Source organism: Zeugodacus cucurbitae, chromosome 4 (genome assembly GCF_028554725.1).
Source record: "Zeugodacus cucurbitae isolate PBARC_wt_2022May chromosome 4, idZeuCucr1.2, whole genome shotgun sequence".
In the NCBI taxonomy this organism is placed as follows: domain Eukaryota; kingdom Metazoa; phylum Arthropoda; class Insecta; order Diptera; family Tephritidae; genus Zeugodacus; species Zeugodacus cucurbitae.
In genome coordinates, this window is record NC_071669.1 from 45,600,284 (window position 1) to 45,625,764 (window position 25,481).

At 33.1% G+C, this 25,481-nt stretch overlaps 4 protein-coding genes across 10 annotated transcripts in view; 3 read left to right on the top strand and 1 right to left on the bottom strand.

The window, feature by feature from the left end:
• LOC105221050 (calcium-binding protein E63-1) overlaps positions 1-4,297 on the top strand; it is a 123,288-nt gene extending 118,991 nt beyond the window's left edge. For all 5 annotated transcript variants that reach the window (XM_011197704.3, XM_011197702.3, XM_011197706.3 and 2 more), the window contains one exon: positions 3,294-4,297. In XM_011197704.3, the coding sequence (XP_011196006.1) occupies positions 3,294-3,316 (23 nt within the window). In that variant the 3' untranslated portion in view covers positions 3,317-4,297. The remainder of the gene's footprint in view (positions 1-3,293) is intronic.
• Positions 4,298-6,538: 2,241 nt separating this feature from the next.
• Positions 6,539-8,741, top strand: LOC105221051 (mitochondrial import receptor subunit TOM22 homolog). Of its 2 annotated transcripts, none has more exons than XM_011197707.3 (3): positions 6,539-6,860; positions 7,895-7,933; positions 8,233-8,741. In XM_011197707.3, exons 1-3 carry the CDS (start codon positions 6,753-6,755, stop codon positions 8,539-8,541), a joined length of 456 nt encoding a protein of 151 aa, XP_011196009.2. In that variant the 5' UTR covers positions 6,539-6,752; the 3' UTR covers positions 8,542-8,741. The 2 variants fall into 2 exon arrangements, with proteins under 2 accessions (XP_011196009.2, XP_011196010.1); XM_011197708.3 differs by lacking the exon at positions 6,539-6,860 and adding an exon at positions 7,142-7,699.
• Positions 8,742-8,832: 91 nt separating this feature from the next.
• On the bottom strand, positions 8,833-13,138 carry LOC105221052 (uncharacterized). Its single transcript, XM_054229404.1, has 10 exons — positions 12,978-13,138; positions 12,799-12,921; positions 12,565-12,739; positions 12,018-12,506; positions 11,515-11,958; positions 10,240-11,427; positions 9,905-10,185; positions 9,772-9,844; positions 9,394-9,705; positions 8,833-9,328 (listed from the first exon to the last, which is right to left on the bottom strand). The coding sequence occupies exons 1-10, from the start codon at positions 12,987-12,989 to the stop codon at positions 9,114-9,116; spliced, it is 3,312 nt and encodes a 1,103-aa protein (XP_054085379.1). The 5' UTR covers positions 12,990-13,138; the 3' UTR covers positions 8,833-9,113.
• Positions 13,139-13,706: 568 nt separating this feature from the next.
• Positions 13,707-24,049, top strand: LOC105221053 (roquin-2). 2 transcript variants are annotated; one of them, XM_011197711.3, is made up of 5 exons: positions 13,707-13,961; positions 16,565-16,727; positions 16,793-19,969; positions 20,064-20,347; positions 20,416-24,049. In XM_011197711.3, exons 2-4 carry the CDS (start codon positions 16,566-16,568, stop codon positions 20,328-20,330), a joined length of 3,606 nt encoding a protein of 1,201 aa, XP_011196013.1. In that variant the 5' UTR covers positions 13,707-13,961; position 16,565; the 3' UTR covers positions 20,331-20,347; positions 20,416-24,049. The 2 variants fall into 2 exon arrangements, with proteins under 2 accessions (XP_011196013.1, XP_054085332.1); XM_054229357.1 differs by having other exon boundaries at positions 20,064-24,049.
• Positions 24,050-25,481: the final 1,432 nt, after the last annotated feature.

The window sequence follows — 25,481 nt, forward strand, 5'->3', positions numbered from 1 at the left end:
CAAAGTGAATCATGACTTGATGAAATGGCAAACTCTACTGAACACACTGACCAAATTTGACACAAATCCGTAAACAAGCATGGCCGACACGAGCTGTCGAAAATATGTCAACCCTTGGTACAGGCTGTATATCATGCTGAAGAGTTCACATGTGTCCAAATGTAGAGAATACGGTGGATGGAAAAGCAGTTTCTAGCCTAATTCGACCACTTCCGTCGTGTCGACGGTGGAGAAGTAAGCCATTACGCTGCTTTTCGTTGCTATTCGCCATCGAATCAGCTCAATAATTCGGCATAGCGGTAGTCGATTTAAATCACACCTTACAAATCCCACAAAACGGTGGCAATCACCATCCCATCCGATAGAATAAGATCCACTGTCGCTCTCTGTGTACCTCTGATGTGTACTAGTGGATAGATATTTCGTCCGTAAAGAAACTCCTTCGGATATGCATGTGTCATTGCTGCGCTTGTTTTCCGCAATGTACACATGTGTGTATGTGATTGGCGTTGCAACCGTTTAGTGCGCCACTCCTCTCTTTCCTTCACAGTTCGGCGCCAGTTGGAGATCCCAAGTGTAACCAGGTCGCTCTCCACCTGGTCCCTCCAACGGAGTGGAGGCATTCCCCTTCCTCGGCTTCCTCCGGCGGGTACAGCATCGAACACTTTCAGGGCTGGAGTGTTTTCGTCCATTCGAACAACATGACCTAGCCAGCGTAGACGCTGTCTTTTTATTCGCTGAACTACATATGTCAATGTCGCCGTATAACTCGTACAGCTCATCGTTCCATCGTCTGCGGTATTCGCCGTTGCCAATGTTCTGAGGACCATAAATCTTGCGCAACATTTTCCTCTCGAAAACTCCTAGTGTCGTCTCATCTGATGCTGACATCGTCCAAGCTTCTGCCCCATAGAGCAGGACGGGAATGATAAGCGACTTGTAGATTTTAGATTAGTTTGATTTTGGTTCATCGAGAGAGGACTTTACTGTTCAATTGCCTACTCTGTCCAAAGTAGCACCTGTTGGCAAGAGTGATTTTGCGCTGGATTTCGAGGCCGACATTGTTCATGTTGTTGATGCTGGTTTGATGTACACATAGCACCCAATATAAGTATGTAGCTTACTCTTGCGAGATATGTTGCACGTGACACACCTACTGTGTGTGCTACTTCGAGCGCAATTTCATACCCTTGACACCGTAATATTGCCAGATGGTAGAAAATTTTCGAAAATATTTCTTTATGGATGTTTAAATTAAACATATAAATATTTTAAAATAAATATTGTTCCAAATGAACAACAACTCTTAACTTTCACTCTCTTATTTATAGGTACTCTTTCTTCTATTTATAAGATTTTTACGTATGCAAGAACCAAAGCAAGATAATTTGTGCTAATTATGATGAAGTTAACGAACCGACCGGCATCTTTGGTAAATATATACAAACATAACTAAACGCAGACGGCAATGACACTTGTCTTCTAATAATAAGAGCCTTCTGTAAGCAGACGCTTACGTACATACATAAGCCGGCAATATGTTGATGAGCATTCTTAAAACAAACAGCGTCAATTGCACATACATATGTATACACGCATCTACACAAATCAACATAATACTAGTGATTTGAAGTAAAACATTTTAACGCCGTCTTTTGATGAACGGTTGAATGACATGTGACCCTTTCGACGAGTGTTGCATGGTGTCAAATGTTAAAAGCGAGTGTTACTGAGGTTACTAACCTTAAAAACCTGCTCGTATAAAAATGCATATGTACATATGTATATTGGGGGGTAAATATGCACATTTAAGAACACCTGTACATCAACTGACTTTAACATTAATTCTAAATTAATAATTTTGTAACTATCAGAAGAAAATCTTGAGTGCTCGATATGACTTCTTACCTAAGAAAATACTTATCAATAAAATGTATACACAAACTAAAATCAATAGTTTCCAACTTTTTTTCAAAAATAATTAAATCATCTCGCACACTCTTGGGACAAAACGCATATCTCTGGAACTGTTCGATCGATCTCAATGAAATTTGGTACATATAATTTTCTTGATACTCTGATATTACTGTGGAAAAATTGGCGAAATGGACCTACTTAGCATATATCTCAATTTTATAGTCCATCTGATTCGTTCACAATATATAAATTAAGAAACAATAAATATGCCGCACATACACTGCAACTGAGGTGTGGCATTAGTCGTATATAAATTTTCGAAATCAGACATACATTTTCAAAGCCCCAGATATCGAAATGAAGGTCTCAGTGCCAATGGACACTTCTGAGAGAATATTTTTCTTCTAATAATGTGCCAAAAAAATCTTATAATCGGGTTATAACATTCCCTAGCTCTCATATGTGTATTCGATTAATCGACTAACTGAATTATCCGAATAGGGCATTATTTGAATAATAATATTCGGTTTGTAGTATTCGGATAGTCGTAAGTTGTATACTATTCGGTTAACCGTTCGTTGTCGACTATTCGAATAGTGAAAGTTTATTAAATTTCTATTTTTATTGAAAAAATTTAAACTCACGAACACTGTGCACAATTGACAGTTCATGATTTCAATTGATTCAAATACTCGCAGCAGATAAACTATTCGAATAATCGTAGTAGAATGACCATTCGATATATTAATCGATTAATATTCATACGAACGGTTACAAACCGGATATTCGAATAATCTATTTTCAGGTTATTCGAATAATTTTATGAGCCCTAATATGTATGTGCCTTATAATAGAAGTTTCAAATATCCGATGGGCTTAATACCTTATATATGAGATATCCTAATATGAGAAATATCTTAGCAAAAGTAAGTAAGCGTATAATCTTAAATATCATATATTCCGTTATTCTAGTCGGCTTTAAGCAGAATATATAGATCAAATTGTGTGTTATTTTAATAACATTAAATAAATAAATTGCGAGAGTGTAAAATATTCGATTACCGCTGAACTTAACTGAGTGTGTGACTGGGTTTCCAAAAAATTATGTGGATCTTTTGGTTAATTCAAATTTTTGCAAACAGAGATTACTAAATACTATCCCAACATCTGAATTCACCAGCAATTGTAGGTCATTTGATAACCCCTTACTGTTAAGTATAAATATTATAGTAGAATTATAAGCGATGAATAAAAACGGATCAAAGCTGTTGTAATATCTCGGAATGTTATGATATATACTATCAAATCTAGAACTTTTAATTGAATCAACCAGCACTATTATATGTATAATTAATTCTAATTCTCTTTAATTTCAGAATTTACGAGACTTTTACTTTAAAGTGATGAACGCCCATAAAACTGAGCATACTTACAAATAAATATTAGCGATGCAACAGCAAGCAAACTACAATGTCAACAACAAATATATGCAAAACTTTATATATACACATACAATATATATCTACAACAGTGCAGCATACTCAAGTTACATAAGTACTAAGCTGAAATATGTCTAATATCGAACTCTTTCTTGGCAACACAAATTTAAAGAAATAAAATAAAAAAACATATTTTGTAAATTTGTCAGCGTTTATCTGCTGGAACCAGAAGCAAGCTAAGCCGCAGCTGGAGGGTGGTGGTGTTGGTTGGCGATCATGAAAGTCACAAATGCTTCAAATTGTAGTTCATAGTTTGTTAATTTAAATCATTTAATTTATTTATAGTTTCACACAAGAATGTACACATTAAAACACCAACACACAAACAATAATAAACACACATGTATACATATAGTTAGTCTAAGTTAATTTTTAATGGTAATAAAAGTACAGTAATGTGGAGGTAAATAGAAGCGTTTGTAAAAAAATTAAGATTTTGACTAAAATTTTGTTACAAATTGATGCAGAAGAAAATGAATTAAAATTTAACAATTTGAAAAGAGAAAAAGAAATTTTTCAATTAAATTATCTAAATTAATTGCATTGAATTTTACTGATTCGTAAAAACTAAATAAAAAATGTAAAATAATTCGTATAAGTCTGAGCGCGAGAGTGATAAATTTTTGTGTTAAGGGTGCTGCAATAAATGAGTCAAAATTCTATTATATGAGAGCTAAAAGAAGTGTATTAGAGACAAAAAAAACAACAACATTGTTCAGATGATGATTTATGTATCGATGCAAGCTAAAGTAAATAAGAAATATATATTCAGCAAAATATAATGCAATTTGCAGCAAATTTAATTAATATTTACATGAAAAACAAGAAACAAAATGAAATTTTCCATATTGTCTTACCACAAAAAAAAAAAAAAACAAAAATCACCTGAATTAAATTTTAAAACTCTTACTATTACTAAATTATCCGTTTTCTAAAGCTCTATAACTCACATTTGTGTATGTATGTATATGCATAGGCATACAAATTATATGTATACATACGTATTCGTATGTTATCTAATATGTGCATTATTACTTAGCTTTGTTCGAAACAAACATAATTAAATGCAAACATACATATAAATATACAAGCATACATATAAACATACTTAAACCAACATACATACAAACATACAAATATGTGTGTTATGTATTTGGAAATGGCATAGAAATTAAACAAAAAACAAAAAAAAAGAAAATAATATTTTGTAAAGTTATTTGAATAAATAAAAAACAAATAAAATTAATTGTTGATTATAAACCAACAGATATATTTATTTACACTCTTAACATGTTGCATAGACTATAATAGTTTTATTCACCTAACGGCTGTAAATAAACGAGTTAGATATAGGGTAATTTATATCCGTCCGTCTGTCCAATAACTTGAGTGAAGATATCTTAATGAAACTTGTTATATCCCTTGTCATCATAAATAATACAATCGGATGATTTTCACGCCCATACATTGACTATAACCGAAAATCTATAAAGTGCTATAACTAAGCCATATATAAAGCAAAGCAAAGCAAAATATTAACCAAACAATCTGGAGTCATTTCCTTTAGGCACCTTATTATATAGCAATAAAATGAATGAATTCGGATTATAACCACACCCACCTTCCATACAAAACTTTTATTGAAAACTGGTAAAAATGCTTTAAATCAGTAACACCCGAAACCAAAAATATCAGAAACCTTAAATATGATGCTGCACTAAGATTGGTAGAAAAAATTTAAAATGGGCATGGCGCCGCCCACTTCTGGGTCAAAAACCATATCTCAATAACTACTCAACTATATAATTTCAACGCAATTGGGTTTATAACAATTTATATAATTTGGGCGAAATCGGTTCACAATCACGCCTACGTCTTTTATATCGCAATTTTGAAGTTCATCTGAATCGTTTACTTTACAATCTATAAATTAAGCACCAGTGAAAACATCGGAACAAAAAACCCCAAATTCTGCATTTGAAGTATGGCATTAGTCGTTTAAAAATTGTCAAAATCGAACTATAATTTTCAAGGCCCCAAATATTGTTATAGTATGGTCTTGAAAGTTCTTAGTCTGATAAGAATAAAATAAGGTGCCGCTCAGGAAGGTCATCGCGGAAATTTGAAAAATTGTGATGGATATCCCTTGGCAGATCATTGTTGGTGAAAGTCAAACGACATTTCAGGCAAATTCATCCAATGAATTCACTACTTGTCCTGGAGAGCATGAGGAAGCTGACGGGGTGGCTTAGAGAAATCGTATGGGTTCCTGAACATAGGCATAGAAGGTGATGGTGGACCGTCAAGCTAAAGCGGAAACCATATAATTGATCTAGAATATTTTTTTACACACACCAAAATAGTATACGTCATGAAGTCAATCTAAAGGGCGAAATTGATTAAATTATGAGGTTGTATTTTATAACTTTTTAACACTTTGTGATCACGAAAACAGAAATGTTGAGAAGTATTATACTGGATGTACACAGGAAACATTCTCGACAAAAATTATTTAGATTATCCTGAAATTATTTTCCTACCGACCGTTTAACCAAAACTTGAGGTTTGTGCTATGTTTTAATTGAAAAACTTAATTGATGTTTGCGTTATTTGACATAAAATGAAGGATTCTATTAAAAAATAAATATTATTTCAAAGCTATGTATATTATGAGAAATTTGTTGTTGTTGTTGTTGTAACGGTTACCCAAACCTGCCTAAACCGGCAAACCAACATTAATCATCGAAGCCATCTAACGAGAGGTCCATTAAACGAACTGTTTCGACAGAGTAGTACCAAAGAGAAAGGGGAAATTTTTAGAATATCTGGTAGAAATTGTCAAGGCATATTGTCCTCGTCATTTAATTTAATATTTCTAACTTTATTCAAGGTTTTGAACATAAACGTTGTATGGGGGTGGCTAAGTCTAGAAATATAAACTAAACCTATCAGAACCTACCAAAAAACCGCATATATTAATTATCGGTCATTATGTAAACTTGCTTTCTAAATGTATAACCAAATCAAATTCAGAAATTTAAATGTCAAAAGTATCTAGCTACTTTGTTCTGAACTTTGCAACATTATTTAAGAAAAAAGAATAGGCAATCAAAAATTTTCTTTTATGTTCGAAAACGTCATATTATGTGAAATAGACATCAAAATTTGCTTTTAATTTCTGTTATATATTTTCGAGTGCGTTGTTTGCAGATAAAACATTACAAAAATTCGCTAAAAATCGTTAAATATTATAATTTGTTTAAAAACTGCAAATCAAATTACAACGCCGTGTTTTTCAGTGTAAATTAAAAACAAAAATAACAACTAAAGTCAGCAATGTCTGACGAGAAGTCCGAAAAAAAGGAATTTGATATTGAAGAAGAACATTTGGAAAAGATTGAAAGATACAAAGAGCCAGAGAAACGTTTCGCGGCTGGAGAATCGGTAAGCTTATAAAAATATTAAAAACTAATAATTATTTATAATAAAAAATTTATTTAAAGAAATATGAAATAAACACAAGTATGTGTATATAGCAAATAATAAAACAAAAACATACGCAATTAAATTATGGCAAATTTAGTTAATAATTAAGCAAATGTGCTATATAAAAAAAAAATTATTTTTTGTGAAACCCCCCTCTGTTAATGCTAGCGTTTATCAATGACTGAAAATACCACATTTCGTTCTTTTCAACTCACTGAACACACCACCCGTTCTGACGTAACAACCACACTTTGACATTTGTATCGCATGTAGTACATTTTCATCTTCCGCGGAAAATTTCTTTTTTTATGCCGAATGTAAAGAAAGTGCGTGTGGTTTTTCCTCTGTTGTGTAAATATATGGCGGAATAAGAAAATCGATTATTATTCCAAATAAAACGCAATAGTTCATTCATGCGAATCTACGTGTAAATTGAAGGAATTTATAATCCGTGCGATCCTCGTGTTTTTGTTCCGGTTGTTTTAGATTTGCTCAATATTCCCGTGCTTGCGAAGTAATTGTAGCTGTTTGATTAAAAAGACTCATTTACAAATAAACCAAGTAGTGCTTTAAAATACCAACAAAACATATTTCCAAGTATAATTCTGTTCTTCCACTCATACCCGAAAGCGACGTAGGGGTACGTCGTGCAAAAAATAGCAAAAGTGGATTCCGTAAAGATTGAAGATTTAATGGATTCTGATCCTGACATCGAAATCATCGAAAAGGATAGCGGAATGTCATCATTGGGCGGAAGCAAAGACGAAACACCAGAACGACGGGCTATTGAAAAAGTTGTAAGCATTTAAGAACGAAGGCTTCATTAGCTCAATGAATAATAATTCAGCTTTTTTAAGTATATTTGAATGACTTTGAACGAAAATGACATATTCGTGAACACCATCACTTGTAGTCTTCTCATAATTAAGTTGTCAATATGCTATATCTATTTTTTGTCCATATAATAATTGAGTGTATCTCTTTTGTTACAGACGGCGCCTAAAAATTCAGACGAAGAAAATTACGACGACGTAAGTTGGTTCAGAGTGTATTTATTTAATTTTCCTACAAATTAATTGAAAAATCAATCATGTTTACAGCGCCTTTCTCATAACCTCACTTTGATTAGGCAATCATACCGTAGATACGTACACTGAGAAAGTTTGTTAATTGAATTAACTCTTATCAGAATCTTTATAAATGTTTTTATAACATAGACCACTGTTAGACTTTACTCATCTTTTTCTAAAAATATATAGAAAAATACACTTAGAATAACCATATAGTTATATACACTTTTGGAATTACAAATGGTTTGTTTATTTTGCAGGAACCAGATGAAACCCTAGGCGAACGCCTTTGGGGTCTAACAGAAATGTTCCCGGAACCAGTCCGACGATTAACTGGCAAAATGGTCGATCTTACAACCACCAGCATTAAGGGTCTGTACTCATTTTCGTGCAATGCTTCCTGGATTTTCTTTACGAGTTCAGTTATTTTGTTTGCACCCGTTATATTTGAAACGGAACGCGCACAAATGGAAGAGATGCAGAAGTCCCAGCAGAAGCAGGTGCTACTAGGTCCAGGTACGGCGATGGATCGTGCTGGTCCACCACCATCGTTACCACTTATTCGTTAAGTTTGTATAACTTCAACTGATAAATTTGTAAGAAAAGAAAGAAAATACCCCGCAAAACCAAAATAATTAATCCTCTTCAAATTAATCAAGAAATACAATCTGGCAAGAGGAAAATTCCTGTAACGCGTTCATCGTTTATTGATAAACAAAAATGCAATTTTCTTGTAGACGTAAAATAAAATTAATTACTATTGAAAATACTTAAATAGCTTTTTATATTAAACGGAAGCAGAAACGTAAACAATATACATATATAACTATCGACTTCACTTATTATTAGCATATTAACACTAATATGGAGAACAAATTAATAAGAGCAAAATTCGAAGAAATTTAAATTGAGTCTCTGTTCAGTTGTACGGTAACATTAATTAAACATAACGACAATGTTTAAAAGGCGCTCATTAACATTTATATTGTATTTATAAAAAACTTCTTAAAACGAAAAACATAGAAGTAAAACATTACAAATTTAGTAATATACACTTAACAGATGGCGGCACTGGTACTAAAATGGTTAATGAAATTGGCGTTTCTTCAACGAATACTCGAATAATTGTATCACAAACATTTTAAGCAAAAACATTTGTATCCAGCGGAAGAGTAGATTGGCGCATAACGGAGGCCATTACACCCTCGCTGTCAGTTATACGGATGTTACTATTGCAGCGTCGATACTTGTGCCAATATTTTTTATCATTCATTGATGAAATTACGTAAATCTTTTGATCACTTTTGGGCGATGGCGGTTCGTCGTATACTTTACCCCCAGCGCATTCGATAATTTCTAATTAAGTTCAAAATATAAGTTATTCTTACAACTTTCAAAATAATTACATTTCTGTGACTTACGTTTAATTTCAGTTGGTCGTGGCAAGATGCTAGGTGTAGTAACGAAATCATAGCCCTCGAACACCTTTTGACTTCTAGCCAATTCCAGTGATTTAAATAAAGAAAATTTATGACGTTTTTCAAAGTCGTGATCTCGGAAGAAATGTGTAATTCCACGCGGCACGGTTTTTGTACTATTGAACGATTGCAACCACTTTGATGTGACAATTGGTATTCCTTTGGCCATGGCAATTAAAAATTTTAGTGTGCGATTACCTTTGTCCATTACTAAAACATCCGCATCAGTGGGATCATTTGCGACACACCAGTTCCCTTGAAATTAATCATGATATTTAACCATAGTTAGTATGCATCAGTTATTTATATGAAAATACTAACCCGGTGAATTGTCAACTAAGCTTTGGAATAACTTTGGTTCAACCATAGACATTGCAACTTGCAAGATACGTGCCTAATAGACAAAAATAAGAATTAGTAGCTGGTTGTAAACATTATTAGACAATTATATTACATTGTTCCTCAATTTTTTGCTTTCGGCAACTGTTGGTTCTTCAGCACTACTTTTGCGACTATGATCTTTCGTAGAAGTGGTAGTACCCGTTCCGTTCTTTTCAACGACCTTGGCACTGTTTGACACTTTGGCTGAAGTGTTGTCATCGGTTACAATTTTCTCCCGCGATTCCATTTCTCGCGCATTCTTTTTTCTTGATGAGCTCCGCGAAGAGGTCGTGGACTTTATCGACGTAATACTTTCTTGAGAGTCGTTCTTCGAACGTGAGCGAGTTACGCGTTCTAAAAAATATGTATGATAACAAAATACTATTCAAATAGGTTATTTATACTGACTTTTGTTAATGTCTGGTTCATCTGTTTGCTCAATTTTCCGTAATTTCGCTTGCGTGGGTCCAGATGTTGAACTGCTCGCTTTATCGTACTCCATATCACTCGTTCTGGACTTAAGTCGCGTCATTCTTCTTGTAGGTGCCTCTTCAATTTCATTTGTATTTTCACCTTTTGATGATACATTTTTTGCTGGCTTTTTATTTTTCTCAATTTTTTCCAATTCTTGTTTGTGATCAGAGTGTCGTGTCATTCTTCTTGTAGATACCTCTTCGATTTCATTAGTATGTTCATCTTTTTGTGAAATCTTTCTTGTGCGTTTTTTAGGTTCCTCACTTTTTTCACGATCTTCATTGTGACCAATGTGTCTACCACTACTGCTCCGATGGCTCGAATGTGATTCAACTTTTTTATCAGGCTTAGACTTCTCCTTACTAGACCTTCTAGTTGAAGGTGGTGAAATTTTTTCTTTCCTTCCGGGTGATACTCCTTCCAATTTCTTATCCGGGTTTTCCAAAACAACTTCTGCCCGACTGTCACGATTATTTTTATTGTTACTAACTTTTCTAACATCAGTAAGCTCTTCCTGTTTAACCACAGAGCATTTGGATGGCACAAATTTCGGTGGTTGTATTTCTTTAAGATTACATAGTAATTTATCGAAATCCTTAGAATCTTTTTTAGCATCTAATTTGTTAAGCTCAATTGAATCTTCCTCCGAATCGGATCCAAATAAGTTGCGTTTCATAATTATTTTACTGCGTTGCTTCGAAAGTAAATCAAATTTATCCGTAATCCATTTAGGTGTGCATAAGATCGACTCTTCGGCTTCCGACTGTGAACTGCCTATACTGGAAGTACTTTCTTTAACTGGTTTATTCTTGTTACTTAACTTCGGTTTTTTGAAGCAAGCTTGCTTTTCTCGATCATATTCTTTTTTCGATGAACTTTTATTCATTTCGTGAGAAAAATTACCCTCACTTTTTGCCATTTCATTAATTCCACTTGATGTCAATGTATTATTGAGGTTTTGTTTTACTGCAGATTTAATTGACTTATCATTTGATTCAACAGTATTTATAAATATTTGGGTAGCTGCCAACAAAGAAGAGTTGTCATCATTGTTTTGAATTGTAGGTGCGGCGCTTTTGTCACTGGATGTGGAATTGAGGTTTTGCGCTCCTAGACTTCTTTCTGTAAAAGGGGAAATTTTGTTAAGATGTAATATAAAAACAATTCGATTATACCCGATAGGGGCGAGAGCAATTGTTAGTATTTTACCTTTGACTGGCGCGAAAATCTGTGTTTGTTCCAAACTGAAATCTGTATTAGCAATGTTTTCTTTACCACTTAATGATAATCCATTGGTAGTGGTTATGTTTTCAGTCACTTTCGCCTCTGGTTGCTTTGGTATAGGCACAAATACTTGCGTGGCCATCATATCGACTTCCTCAGCATACCCATCACCACCAATTACTTCACTCACTTGCCTTTGGGCAAGATCATTATCTTTTCCCATATTTTTCTCAGCCGGCAGATTAGTATCAGTTTGCACATTAATATGTGCCAGTTCTGGTAAATCAAATAAATCTGGTGTACAAACATCATCCCGATCTGTGCATATTCCATTTTGAGCGGGGTCGGTTAATGTTACACTTTTAGCTGTTTGATTGCCACAGTTCAATGACTCCACTTCACCATCACATTCAAGAGTTTTTGATGCATCTAAAATATAAAAACTTCATTTAAGTAAATATCATTATTAATGAAATTTAGTGTGTTACCTTCATCTACATCCATATTCAAGGACACATCAGCCAATATAACTGGTTTGTGTTGAATATTTGGTATGACCAAAGATGAGAACATTGCCTCATCATCTTCAACGTCTTCAAATAAGTTTTCATTGAAATCTTGGGTGCATATACGAATAAAATCACCAGATTTTTGTAAATTTGATCCTAATTCCGATGCTTCATACGATGGGTCTGTTCTGGAAGGCATTTGCGTTTCTGGTATAAAAGATTCATCACAGAAACTTTTTCCATCATATGATTGGTTTCGTGAAGAACTTAATATACTCGAATTTTCAATAGATGCTCTTTTTCTTATGTTTTGTGTTTCAGGAATGTCAAAACTGTCATTTTTTGTATCATTCAAAAGCGAAACATCAGGTGAACTAAATAATCGGGTACTCGTATTGGACAATGAAGCTCTTGGAGCTCTATGAGAAGGCGCCAGGAATGTGTCTGTGGTATTCAAAACCTCAACTGCCTGTAATTAAAAAAAATTTTAATTATGGTAATCAGAAGCAAAATACGTTTATATCTTCCTTTAAGCTGCCATTTAAATCACCAAAACGTAATTCACAATTCACGTCTATACATTCCTTGCGCATCGGATTTAAACGTCTGTTATTCACAAAAGTTCCGAACGCACTATATAAATCATAAATATATATGTCATTGTCGGATACATCCAGTATGCAGTGTTTAGTGTCCACACTCTGCAAAAAAAATATCATTTTATAGATTTATAATGTTTTTGTTTTATTTGAATACGTACCTGTGCTTTTAATGAAATATCAACACATTGTTTGATATTTTCCCCATCACTCCAACATCCAACCAAATAAAACGATCCTGACACCAAATCGTACTGATTGGATTCGACGTCCAGCGTCCATTTCTATGTAAAATGTAAACAAATTATACTATGCAAGATACGCAAATCTCAGTCATTACCTTTTCTACCATTTTGAGTTAACAAAGTGATACAAATAATGTAAAATTTATTTATCTTTCGTTTTTAATGCAATATATCAAATAAAATTCCGCGCCATTTGAACCAAAAAATTTTATTTATAAAGATGAAAACAAAACATATCAATAGTAATCGATTTTTATCATTATTTGAACTAATGGCATGTCCCCATATCAAATCACATTAGGGTCGTAGGTCAACCGAACCAAATTTTGAGATGAAGTTGTGATTATTAAGAATTATATTATAGTAGGAATTAAAAAATATTAAACAATTAATGGGATATATGAAAATTAAATAATTATATTTATTAAATGTATGTAGAACTCCCATATCCTCGCAGAGATAATAAAATATGCAATACATTCACCAATTTTCCAATTATACAATTAGTCTCTATTTAGATTAAAAATTTAGTTTTGCTAAACTTTTTTAAAATTAAGTATTTAACAAAAAAAAAATCAAATTTATTAATTAATTAGAAATTTGATGTAAACGAGAATCATGGTTTCATTGCCCCTACAATATACACAATAAAAGTAAGACATACGATATTTTTGAAAACTATATTTCGGTTTTTTATGTGTTTGATTTTTTAATTAATTGATTTCAAATAATTATCTGTCTCATTTCTAATAATTAACCACTATCGCTTATTTGTGTTATCGAAATGAGTTCATCGAAGTTCATAATTTTCCAATCGCTACGTCGCACTTCTCTATATTAACTAGACGTTTTTGACTTTTCCTTGCCAGTGAAAGAAAAAAATCTTATATTTGACGGAAGTTTATAGATTTATAATATTTTAGTTTTTGCATTTTCTACTGATTTTACAACCGTACTCAATTGAAACATAGAAAAATTAAATTGTGAAAGTTACCACGTCAACATACGCGATTGAATTATCAATTTGCAGCGATTTGTGACTTGAATTGAGAAGAAAAAGTAATATGTGCATTTTGAAGGTGCGTAACAAGTATAAAATAAGAAAAAAAAAATTAAAGAAAATCGAAAAGTGGAAGAGTTAAGTCCAAAAAAGTGCAACGTAACAGCCGTATAAATGTTTATATCAATTATAAAATCTTCGTAATTAAATAAAATTCAGATGTGAAAAATAAGTTTCATAATGAGAACTTATGGGTTCCGACTGTGTTAAAAGATATAACGTTGACAAACTGAGGTTATTGTCAGGAAATTATTATTCCTCTATGTTTTCAACTTATAGTGAACGTTTTTTATTCATTCATACTACCACTCCCCTATGGAAGAACTTATCTCATTATTGATCATGCGACAAACGCTGCCCTGTATGAGCAATAACAACACAATTGATATTTTGGAAGTCTCCTACATTTGCCCTGACTTGCCTTGCATCTTTCCACATCCTCACCCTCACACTAGCTTCCGTGCTGGCATTGGCCTCATACTCGCCCTATATAATTACAAATAAAAAATACTAGTTTATTTGGCTCTTATGCGATTGCCTACGCACTTTTCTTCTTTTCATATTTAAGAGGAAAATCCATTTTCATAGCGAACATTCGCCGATTTCCGTTTTCATTGCTATTGCTCTTAGTGACAACGGCAACAATTTTAATTGTGACGAAAAAGATGATTCCCCTATAGGGAAATAGCTGTGGACAACAGATTTATGCTGCAGATCTTTATTGTAGTTGAAGCAACATATCGGCAGTGCTGTCGAGGACATATATACATAGGTACATACATTCAGGTGACGCGATGTAAGCATTCGTGGCTATTATTTGTTGTTTTTCTTTGCCATCGTCAAAACATATAACAAATTTTCTTTGTTTCTGCTTGCACTGCTTACGTACACAAAAGCAAAGTAGTCGCAGTCACCAATTCCGTCGTGAGCGCTGCCATCAACCATCTGATTGCTGCTTAAAATTATTTGTTAGCATTTAATATTGCAATGAGATATTAAAACACATACACGACATATAGCGGATTGATGTATACATATGTGTAAATAAAAATATATACATTTAAATGCTTGTTGCTTTCTTGTAATTACTTACATTTAATCGCTTATGACATATTTACAGTTTGAAAGTCAAATATTTTCTATTTCACAAAGATATCAAATTGAAATTTTATTAATAGTTGCATTAGCATACGCATCTTCTTGCTGCTGCTCAGTTCGTTTCTGTGGAGGCAGTCGCTGCTGACGTTGACAATGATTTTCATTTAGTAAACTGTTTTTTCATTTTCTTCGTATTTTAGTACTCAACTTGTAATGATTTTTTCTACTGTCTTTTCTGGATAAGAACGAGGTTTTTTCACAAAAATAAATATTTTCTTTTAGTAACTAATTCATTGAAAACATGCAGTTCAATCAATGACATTTGCATTAATGATATTAATGGAAATTGATATGGTAATTCTAAAAATAGTTCCGTAAATCCAAAAATAAACATTTGATAAAGGTGAAAAATATATGTACTTATTTACATACAAAAGGAAGTTTCGGTAATTTCCAAAAGTAGAATGCAGAATGCTTTTAATAAAAGATATTTATACTCATCTTCAGTAACAAATATGTGTACATAAACAATCACATATTCACTTGCTATGTATACAGTGTCGGACAAAAAATAAGAATACTTAACACAGTAATCGATTGAAAATTATTTTACTCAACTGCATGGTTTTCGTAAAAATTTTTGTTGATGATAAGGTGGAATCTTATGCGTACAAAAATACACAGTGGAACTTCTCTAACTCGAATCACTATAATCCACAAAAAAACATCGAGTTAGAGAGACTTCGGGTTATAGAAGTTTCATTAAAAGATACAATTTTTCAAAAAGCTGTAAAATGTAGAGTTATACCCAGTTTTATTTATTTACTTCGTAAAAAGTGTTCGGTGCATATTTTAAACATATTTTCTGTAATTTGGTTTGTTGTAGTTTGCTATTGTTTGGCTCTTGATGACTGTAACCCAGTCTTTGTTACATGATTTATGCAATTCATAATAGAGATACTCTTAAGATTTTGCCTCGATAGTGAAATTTTAAATTTTGTGTTATGTCCTGGTCTAAAAGTTCGATTGAGGTAAGGAAATTTGTATGAAATTTGATTTCTATTGCCAATTCAAGAGTTCGAGTTATGGAGAGCTTCGAGTTATGGAAGGAATTTTGTATGAAAAATTTGATTTCTAAACGCTATTGCCAATTCGAAAGTTTGAGTTACAGAGATCTTCGAGTTATAGAAGTTCAAGTTATGGAAGTTCCACTGTATTTATAAACTGATTTTTAATATTTCACAACGTGTTGAAATGGGAGTGGTAAACATTAATTAGACATGAATGAACTATGCTTACACGATCTCAAGACATCGGATATATGTTCGAGACACTTGCGATATCAGAAAAAATACAATAATATTGTTATTAGGTTAGGTTATATGTATTGGTCTGGTAGGTCTACAAGCCACGCATAGACCAGTTATGGCCTTTAGCGATAATATTGTTATTTAGTTGGAATAATTTTTTTGTATACAAGTTATGGTTTCCATAAAATATCAATATTTTCTTTTTTATTTTCAGAATGCCGATTCAGGCGCCTTCATGGACAGATTTCCTCTTCTGTCCCATTTGCTGCAATGAGTTCGCTGTTAATCAACGTCTACCAATAAGTCTGGGATGTGGTCACACCATATGTCGCCAGTGTCTATCGACCTTACACAATCGACAATGTCCTTTCGATCAAGTATATTATTACTGAACAATTTCCTCTGTATTATGTTTACAACTAAAACCTTTTACATTATTTAGACTTCCATCACAACCGATGTCGACAATCTGCCCATAAACAACGCTCTACTTCAGTTGGTTAGCACTAACACAAGTACCAACAATAACAACAATGCTGGAAATGCTAGCGACAACCGAAATAGCAATGGCGGCAATGAAGGTGCCTCAGGGAGTGACGGCGAAGCGAACACAACCACCAGACATACACCACCTAGTGTACGTCAGTTAAGCCCTGAAGATTTAAAATGCTACAATCTGGCGAACAAATGTATAGAAAGTCTGGCACTCTATCTAAAATCTCTTGTTACTAATAATGGAAATTTCGGGAGTCCCCTGTCGCGTCCGATGCAACGTAAACTTGTATCTTTAGTCAATACTCAGTTGATGGAACGCGAAGGACGAGAACGTGTTTTACGTGCTGCTCGTTCATTGGGAGAGCGTACTGTCACCGAATTAATTCTGCAACATCAAAATCCCTTGCAGCTGAGTTCAAACCTGTGGGCAGCGGTACGCTCACGTGGTTGCCAATTTTTGGGCCCAGCAATGCAGGAGGAAGTTTTGAAGCTGGTTTTGAAGGCCCTTGAAGACGGTACAGCATATTCTCGTAAAGTGTTGGTAATGTATGTGGTACAAAGGCTAGAACCACGATTTCCGCAAGCCTCGAAAACCAGTATTGGTCATGTTGTACAACTATTATATCGAGCCAGCTGCTTTAAAGTTTCTAAGCGGGAAGCAGACTCGTCACTCATGCAATTGAAAGAAGAGTTTCGCACTTACGATGCCCTACGGCGCGAACATGATGCACAAATCGTACAAATAGCCACTGAAGCCGGTCTCCGCATAGCGCCAGATCAATGGTCTTCCCTACTTTACGGCGATACAGTGCATAAGTCACATATGCAAAGCATTATTGACAAACTACAAACGCCGTCCTCATTTGCGCAATCCGTACAAGAACTGGTTATAGCCCTACAACGCACTGGCGATCCGGCTAATTTGTCAGGCCTACGAATTCATCTAAAACATTTAGCCGGTATTGATCCGTCGTTAGAAAGTCCGCCGTCATCTTGGCAAGACGTAGCTAAAGCATTAGAATCTGTGCATGAAGTGGTGGTGGGACTAGTGGAATTCGTACAACATCATGGCAATAGGAAGCTGCAAGAATGCACAACGGGTCAGCCGAGTACGAATACTAAGTATAAAATAAGTTTGTGTCGGGATTTGACTGTGAGACGAAATTGCCCACGTGGTTCTAGTTGTACTTTTGCACATTCTGAAGAAGAATTGGAAAAATATCGTGCAAAGAATCGTAAAAATACGAAGCCAGGTATCAGCGTTCCACATTCTGGTGTAGGTCCACTTACTGCTGGAAGTTCAAATAGTGCAAACAATGGAAAAAATGATTTTTCAACCCATACTCATCCACATAACCACGGCCACAATCATCACAATCCCCATGCTATGGTAATGCTGCATCCCGGAAATGACAATTCTGCGCCAGCTTCAACGGCTACATCGCCATTAAGATTCGACGGTCTACAATCTATGCATAACAAATTACCTCGCAGCAGTTATGGCGATGCTTCATCATCATTACAAACGCATGGTCCACCTGGTGCACCACATCACATGCGTTCGTTGCATCATAGTCCGATTCCTCCTAATAGTGCGCAAGCCGTGTCTGCACCCCCCACTGCACATCGTTATGATGCCTCTACTTTTGGCTCAACATTAAATTATCCCATATCGACAACTGGAGTACCACCACGTATGCCTCAGGGTTTGTCCAACATCAATAGCTCACCAATAGCAATGCGAACTTCTAGTGGCGCTATGATTTCATCAAGATCTTTTCCAAATACATTGCAACCTCCGACAACACATACTCATCATCCTCCCTTACCTCCGAATATAACGACCACTAACCCACCGATATATCATAACAATAAAAATGTGACCACATCTCTAAGCAGTCCGCTTTCCGCTAATAAGGGAATCTACAATGCATTACCTTCAGAATTCTACAATACACCGATCATGGGTACGAACACACGTTCATCCTCTTTGTTCAGCAACAACCAACCAACTGCTGCTGGAGTCGGCGGAAACAGTGGAGGTATAAATGGAAAGAATAACGTAGATTTAAAGGGCAATATAGTGCTAACGGATAAATTGAGATTAGCCCAAATTGGCATGTGGGATCAGCAGCATCATCAGCATATTGTGAATGCCTCAACTGCCGGCGAAATATTAAGTGGTGCCAGCGGGATTGGGGGTTCGCCGGCGCATCAGTCGACATCAATGTACCCATCCAGTGATACAGTGTCTATATTTGGTAAGAAAGTCAACAATGTCAACATGAATCTGAATAAGACACTAAATGGTCTTGCAATCGGTGATCAGTATATGTTCAAGAATGATTATGCAGCATCATTGACTGGTGGTATGACAAACAGCAAAGATAGTTTGATTTGTAATGATTTACCACCTCAACGATCTTTCTGGAATGCGCATAATAGCAATATGATGAGCGGAGGTAACTTTGCCGATAGTACACAGGAGCGCAACACAATTGCACACAACATGAGTTTAAATGCATCACCTGGACCATTTCGTGACCGCGATAGTTTCGTGCGTTCCGATTCTATATTGGATGACGATGCTGCTACCTTTGAAGTGCCTGCCACATCAGCAGGCATGGGCAGTAAATTCGGTCCGATCTGTCCCATGTACAAAGGGCATAGTAGCACGGCGACCGATGTTTCACACACGAATACATATCTTGATAGCTGGAGTAGTGGCGATATTCGAAATCAGTCGACAAACAAGGAACACCCATTGTTGGAACGAAACACTTCTGGTGACATCAACTACTCGGTATTTCCAAATGATACCGAGAACAGTCTGGCATTGCAAATTCGACAACAATTGCAGCGCTCTGCAAATGGCCAGCAGCAGTTGCAGCAACGTATACTCCAAAATCAGCAACAACAACAACAAACGCAAAGACCATCGGCATTTGATAACTTCAATAGCATGCAAAACACGTTGCTTACGGACTTGACATTCAATCACAGTGGCTTAGAAAGAGATCGCACTTGCGCAGGCGAGGACCGCGCTAATTTTGACTTGGGTTATAATGCGTTGCAAAATATGCTGGCCAGTGCAGATGGTAATGCTAATATGGACATGAATAAGGTTGGCACATGCGATATATTATATTACAAATATTACAAATATATAGACAATAAGCATAAACAGTCGATATTAATGAGTTTTTGTAACAATATAGGGTTCCTCAATGTGGAGCGGTGGCCTAAAATCGGCGGATGCAACTTTCTGGAATGATTCGCTAACCAATGCGGCTGCAAAAACAAAGGAATTGCAGTTACAACGGCAACAGCAACAGCAACAATATCAACAACTGCTGAACAAGGGTCGAAACAGTGAGGAAGGCAGCATTGATAGTAGTCGAATGAGAGATATTGAGCAGGAACTTTCGGAAATCGTGGACAAAAGTTGGTCAAATGCCGATGACAGTGGTATTAAGTTGCAGTAAAACTAAAGCTATTTCAGGTAAGATAGCAACACATTACGTAAGCAGTGTATTAACCGACGAAACAATGAAACCGGAACAACTGCAGCAAATGGAGGCTCTTTGAAAAAAATAATGCATGAATGTGATCATAAATTGTTTCCATAATTTACACGCAATAATTTTGCAAACTAAACAACGTGGATAATAATCATCGGTCGAATATTACTGAGCTGAGCAACTTTAAACATTCACAGACACACAACCTTTTCAACGAAGGTTTATAGTAACGAAAATACTAGATTTTAGATACTAATATGTGTTTGTAAAAATAAAACTCTCCCAATCGGGTGAGCTAGAAACATTTAACACAAGTTGAGAGGATCAAATAACTCACTGCTGATGTCACGACATTGTAAATGTATTTCATTTTTAGCGAATTTCTTGCGTTGGAAACTTTCTGTGTTCTGTATAGTTTAGAAAAGTAGATAGAAAAGTGCTCGTTGTCGATGTATTTGCAACAATTGCAACATTTCGATGTGAGCCAACTTGTGTATATCGTGTAGAAAACGTGTATAGAAAGTGATGCGCGAAAAACGACTAATTATTAATTGTAAATGTAAAATTTTTTGTATTAGATATTCTTACGATCGATTATGAAAATGAATAGCGATACTAACAATTCTGATGACGTGATCAATATGAAACTATATTTTATAGACATTTAATGAGAACAAACTCAAAAATAATGTAATATTTTTGTATAAATGCAATCACTAATCGCATGATGTCGCTTTTTTGTAGCCACACTACTCTACTCTTCTTTTTACACAAACATACATACATACATAAATGAGATGCCCATCAGGAAGTATATAAATAAATAAATTATAAATATTTTATGCGACAATGTGTTAGTGCTTAGCCCACTGCTTTTACTTCTGACTGACATAGAAAACGTCACTATTAACTAAAATAAAAATATACAGAGCAGCGTCTTCGCTGAAAGAAACCTATTTCCCGCTGGGCAAATTTACATACACATAAAACACAATATTATAACAAAGAATACATATTTAATATAATTAAATTTAAAATTATTATATACAAGCATATATCTACTATATATTATATATTTCTTAAAGAAATTTAAATTACGCTATTGTGCGATGTAAGCTGAGATCATAATATGACAATGATAATTTTTTGATGAAATTGATGTTTTTAAATAATTACCTTTTTGTCTGATAAACTGATAAATATGATTATGAAATAGAAAATTTATACATAACAAATTTATAAAACAAACGAAAAATAATAAAAATATATATGTATATATAAACTGATTATATATGTATATGTACTACTGTATATGATAAATATCGACAAACGCATGAACACAAAACGATGTTGTTTGTTTTTTACACATTGCTTTTATCATACCTTAATAGTACTATGCGTTCAGAATTCTGTTCTATTGCTAGTTCGATTATGATTCTGATTCTAATTGTATTTGTAATTGTTACCTATTCGTAGGCGTTTAAAAATTGCTCCTATTTATTATTATAAATATGTATGTAGAAAATGAAAGAACTATGTAGTTGTAATATAACTCAAATTAATTATAAATAACATGAGCATAAATACAATTTTCTTGCTACAATGCAAGCTCTTGCTCTTGCGGGTCGGATTGAAGCATTCAAAAAGTTCATGTATTTGTGTATACACATTTAATATTATATATTAAAAGTCGTGTGAAAATCACTCAAAAATATATTGATTGATTAAATTTTTAACTAATGTTATTGACCATGTTAAGAGATACTGATCATTGTTACTATTTCTAAAAATTAATCAATATGTAGTTAGTTCAAAGTTGATGTGGTTATTGTGGTCTTCTAATAGCCGATTGATAGAAATTACAATGTGATGCAAGTTTACAACTTACAAAGGGTCCAAATGTTTAAATCGATTTAGTTCTGTAATTTTTTCATTCTAGGTTTAATATTTTAATTTACTTTTCAACTAAAACAACTTAACACCAAACAATATGGTTTATTTTTTTATGATTAATGGACCAATTTCAATTCGCAAACATTTTTTTATGAATTATTTATGTAACTGCTTGAGATTTTCGCTTAATTGCACTATGTAGACATTAATGGTTTTTTAGGTTAGAAAACTGTAAATTCAAAACAGAAAATATTTTACTCCACTTCATAGTAGTACTTGTAGAGTGCTTCATTATCAACTCAATTATGTATGTACATTTGTGTGTTAAATTCAACTTTTTTGTTTTGTTTTTGAAAATTTTAAATATTGATGTCCTTACTCGGGAATATGTTTACAGCAATGCATACTCTGTTATCACTATGTACTATATAATAAATGGCGAAATACATATTATTTTGATTTTAACTTTATTTCAAAATGAAAAGTAAAAAATCTGTAGTGCAGCAGCTGCAAATGTGCATACATATAAACATTATTATGATTTACAAAGTTGCCTGAATATATTTATCCTCTCCTAGTTATTTATGTAGTATATCGTGTGTTGAGTTCAACATAAAAGTGTCAATATCAACTTTGAAACTAATCATTCAACTGAGTTATCCTTATATTAGCGAACAGCTGCATGAAATCTGCATATGCATAAATTCTTAAATGTATATATGTGCGCCACTTATTGCTAATAATAATACTTTGTACATAATATAAAAATTGAAAATTTATGTTTATTCAATAGTGCAACAACAATATACGAAAAATTAATTATTACAAAATTGAAACTAATACATGTGACATTTCAAAATAGTTTATTTGTTTTTCGATATATTTAATTTATTTAATTTTTTTTTATAAAAAACCAACTAAAAGTGTATTGTGAATGTAGTATTTAATATAATATATATTTTAGTATATTATAATAAAATAATGCAAATTAAAGAAATGAGTGCAAACAAATAAGTGAATTTAGTGGTGAAAACCACTAATGCTAACGCATATTGCTTCCTAAATGGTCGGTAGTAGTGCTATTGACTAATTTAATGAAACTGATATTCATGAGTTTTGTGCATACATTTGTATATGTACAATAAACATAAACACCAAGATAAAATTGAAATCAAAGCACTAGAAATTCAAGTTTTATTCCACAGGCTGTTTTATCGCACAATGTGCTGCCGTATGCGTATTTTTACACATAACCTAAGATATAAATTAAAAAACAAAGTGAAAGTTTACTTATTTTTTTACTTACACCGAAGTATACTAAAACACCTACAGCTCTTTGTGCATGACCAACATTTTATTTAAACTGTACTTTAATCATGTAAATCTAAAATAATATGTAATAGAATCCATCACATCAGCACATAACCTTTAGTATTTTTTTTTATTAAAAAATAATAGTCAACTTTAGTATACTGTAAAAACAATATTTTTTGTACTTAATATGAATAAACACATTTTTTAACATTTAAAGTAGTAAAAAATATTTTCTATATTTTATAGCAACTTTTTAAACATAATCATACAATTTTAAAATTTTAAGTTTGCATGCTTTTATTTTACATTTTTTATTTTTGTTTTTGTTTTTTGTGTTTCTGCGTACGGAGCACGTGCAGTGTGGTGTAGTTATAACTTAAACCCAATGGGTTCATAAAGAAATAAAAAAAGTAAATATGATTTAAAGCATTAAACACTTAACTTATTGTTTTAAATATACAATGAAACAAAAAACATTTACATACACAAATTTATATTTAAATATACAATATACTGAATGATTGTTGAGAGGAACAAATCTACAACAAGGTCAAGGGAAATGTAAATGACTTTAGTAATTTATAAAGAAATCCAATGTAAATAAATAAATAGTTGAAAACATAAACAAATAAATAAAACACTGAACAAATCAAAACAACACAATAATAAATAACTGCAAATGGAAATGCATTGAACATTTTCGAACTGTGCATTTCTATCTGTCCTGCATCCTGCAATTCATAGCAAATAAAATAGATTTATCAACGCTGCGGAATTCTTTAGTTGTACGCTAGCTATCAAGGATAAGACACTAAAAGTGCATTTTTTGTAAAAACAAAAGAATTATGGTATTTTCAAAATTCAATACAATTGATGTTAAACAAACACTGTACTATTTTATAAATATTATGCTTAAATATGTTTTAGCGCATACGATTTGTATGTTTTTTTTTTTTTGTTTTTACGGTCTAACAAAAATGTTGATTTAGAAATATGTATAACAATCAAGTCTACCAACATATATATGTATGTATTACTTTAGTTTTTTTTTATATGTACAAAAATATAGAAAATCTATTGCATAATTTTGCAATAAACAAAACTGAATGCAAATGCAAATAATTCGAACTAAACGAAAATACGACACATTGATGGAATGGCCGACGATAAATATATGGTATATATATAATTTATACTTTGATTGTTAAACAATTTGGTATAGCAAAATGCGAATTTTGTCCATTAAGACTTGAAATGTGCAATAATCAAAAATTTTACTACAAAAATTACATAACTAACTTTTCTGTTTACATAAAAATTCATTTCTATTATCAAATAAAATCCGAAGGGATGCATAAAACATAATTTGGTTTCTTTTATTTTCTAAATCATTATTATTTCAAGTTTTCGTAAGTTATATACAAATCTATACTTCTTTATTTAGACATTAATTGATTTACAAAAACAAAAGTATTTAAAAATTTACTTGAAATCCCTGTAGCTTCAAGAAGGGTTATCTATCTACGCGTCTGAACTATTATTCTGTATGTCAGGTTTCGATAGTAAATATAATTTTATTTTTTCCTAACCCCGTAGGATGGTATGATTTCTGAGGACACATTTTGAGACTTAAGTTTTGATTTATTGGTCTATAAAGATCTTCAGCTTCGTTTTGCAATCAAGTTAGTTCTCAAGTGAGAGGTTAGTTATAATTGGGTTATTTAAATTCGATTGTGTTATGTTTAAGAGAGTTTTTTTTTTTTATTTTGTATACTTTTTTGCAAAGCTTGGACAACAACAAAAAAAAGTCGCCTATGATTTATGTTTTTGTCTTTTTAGTTATCATACTTTTCGTGTCCTTATTATATTACTGCAGGCTGTTACCAGTCCAATGGCGCTTATATTTTT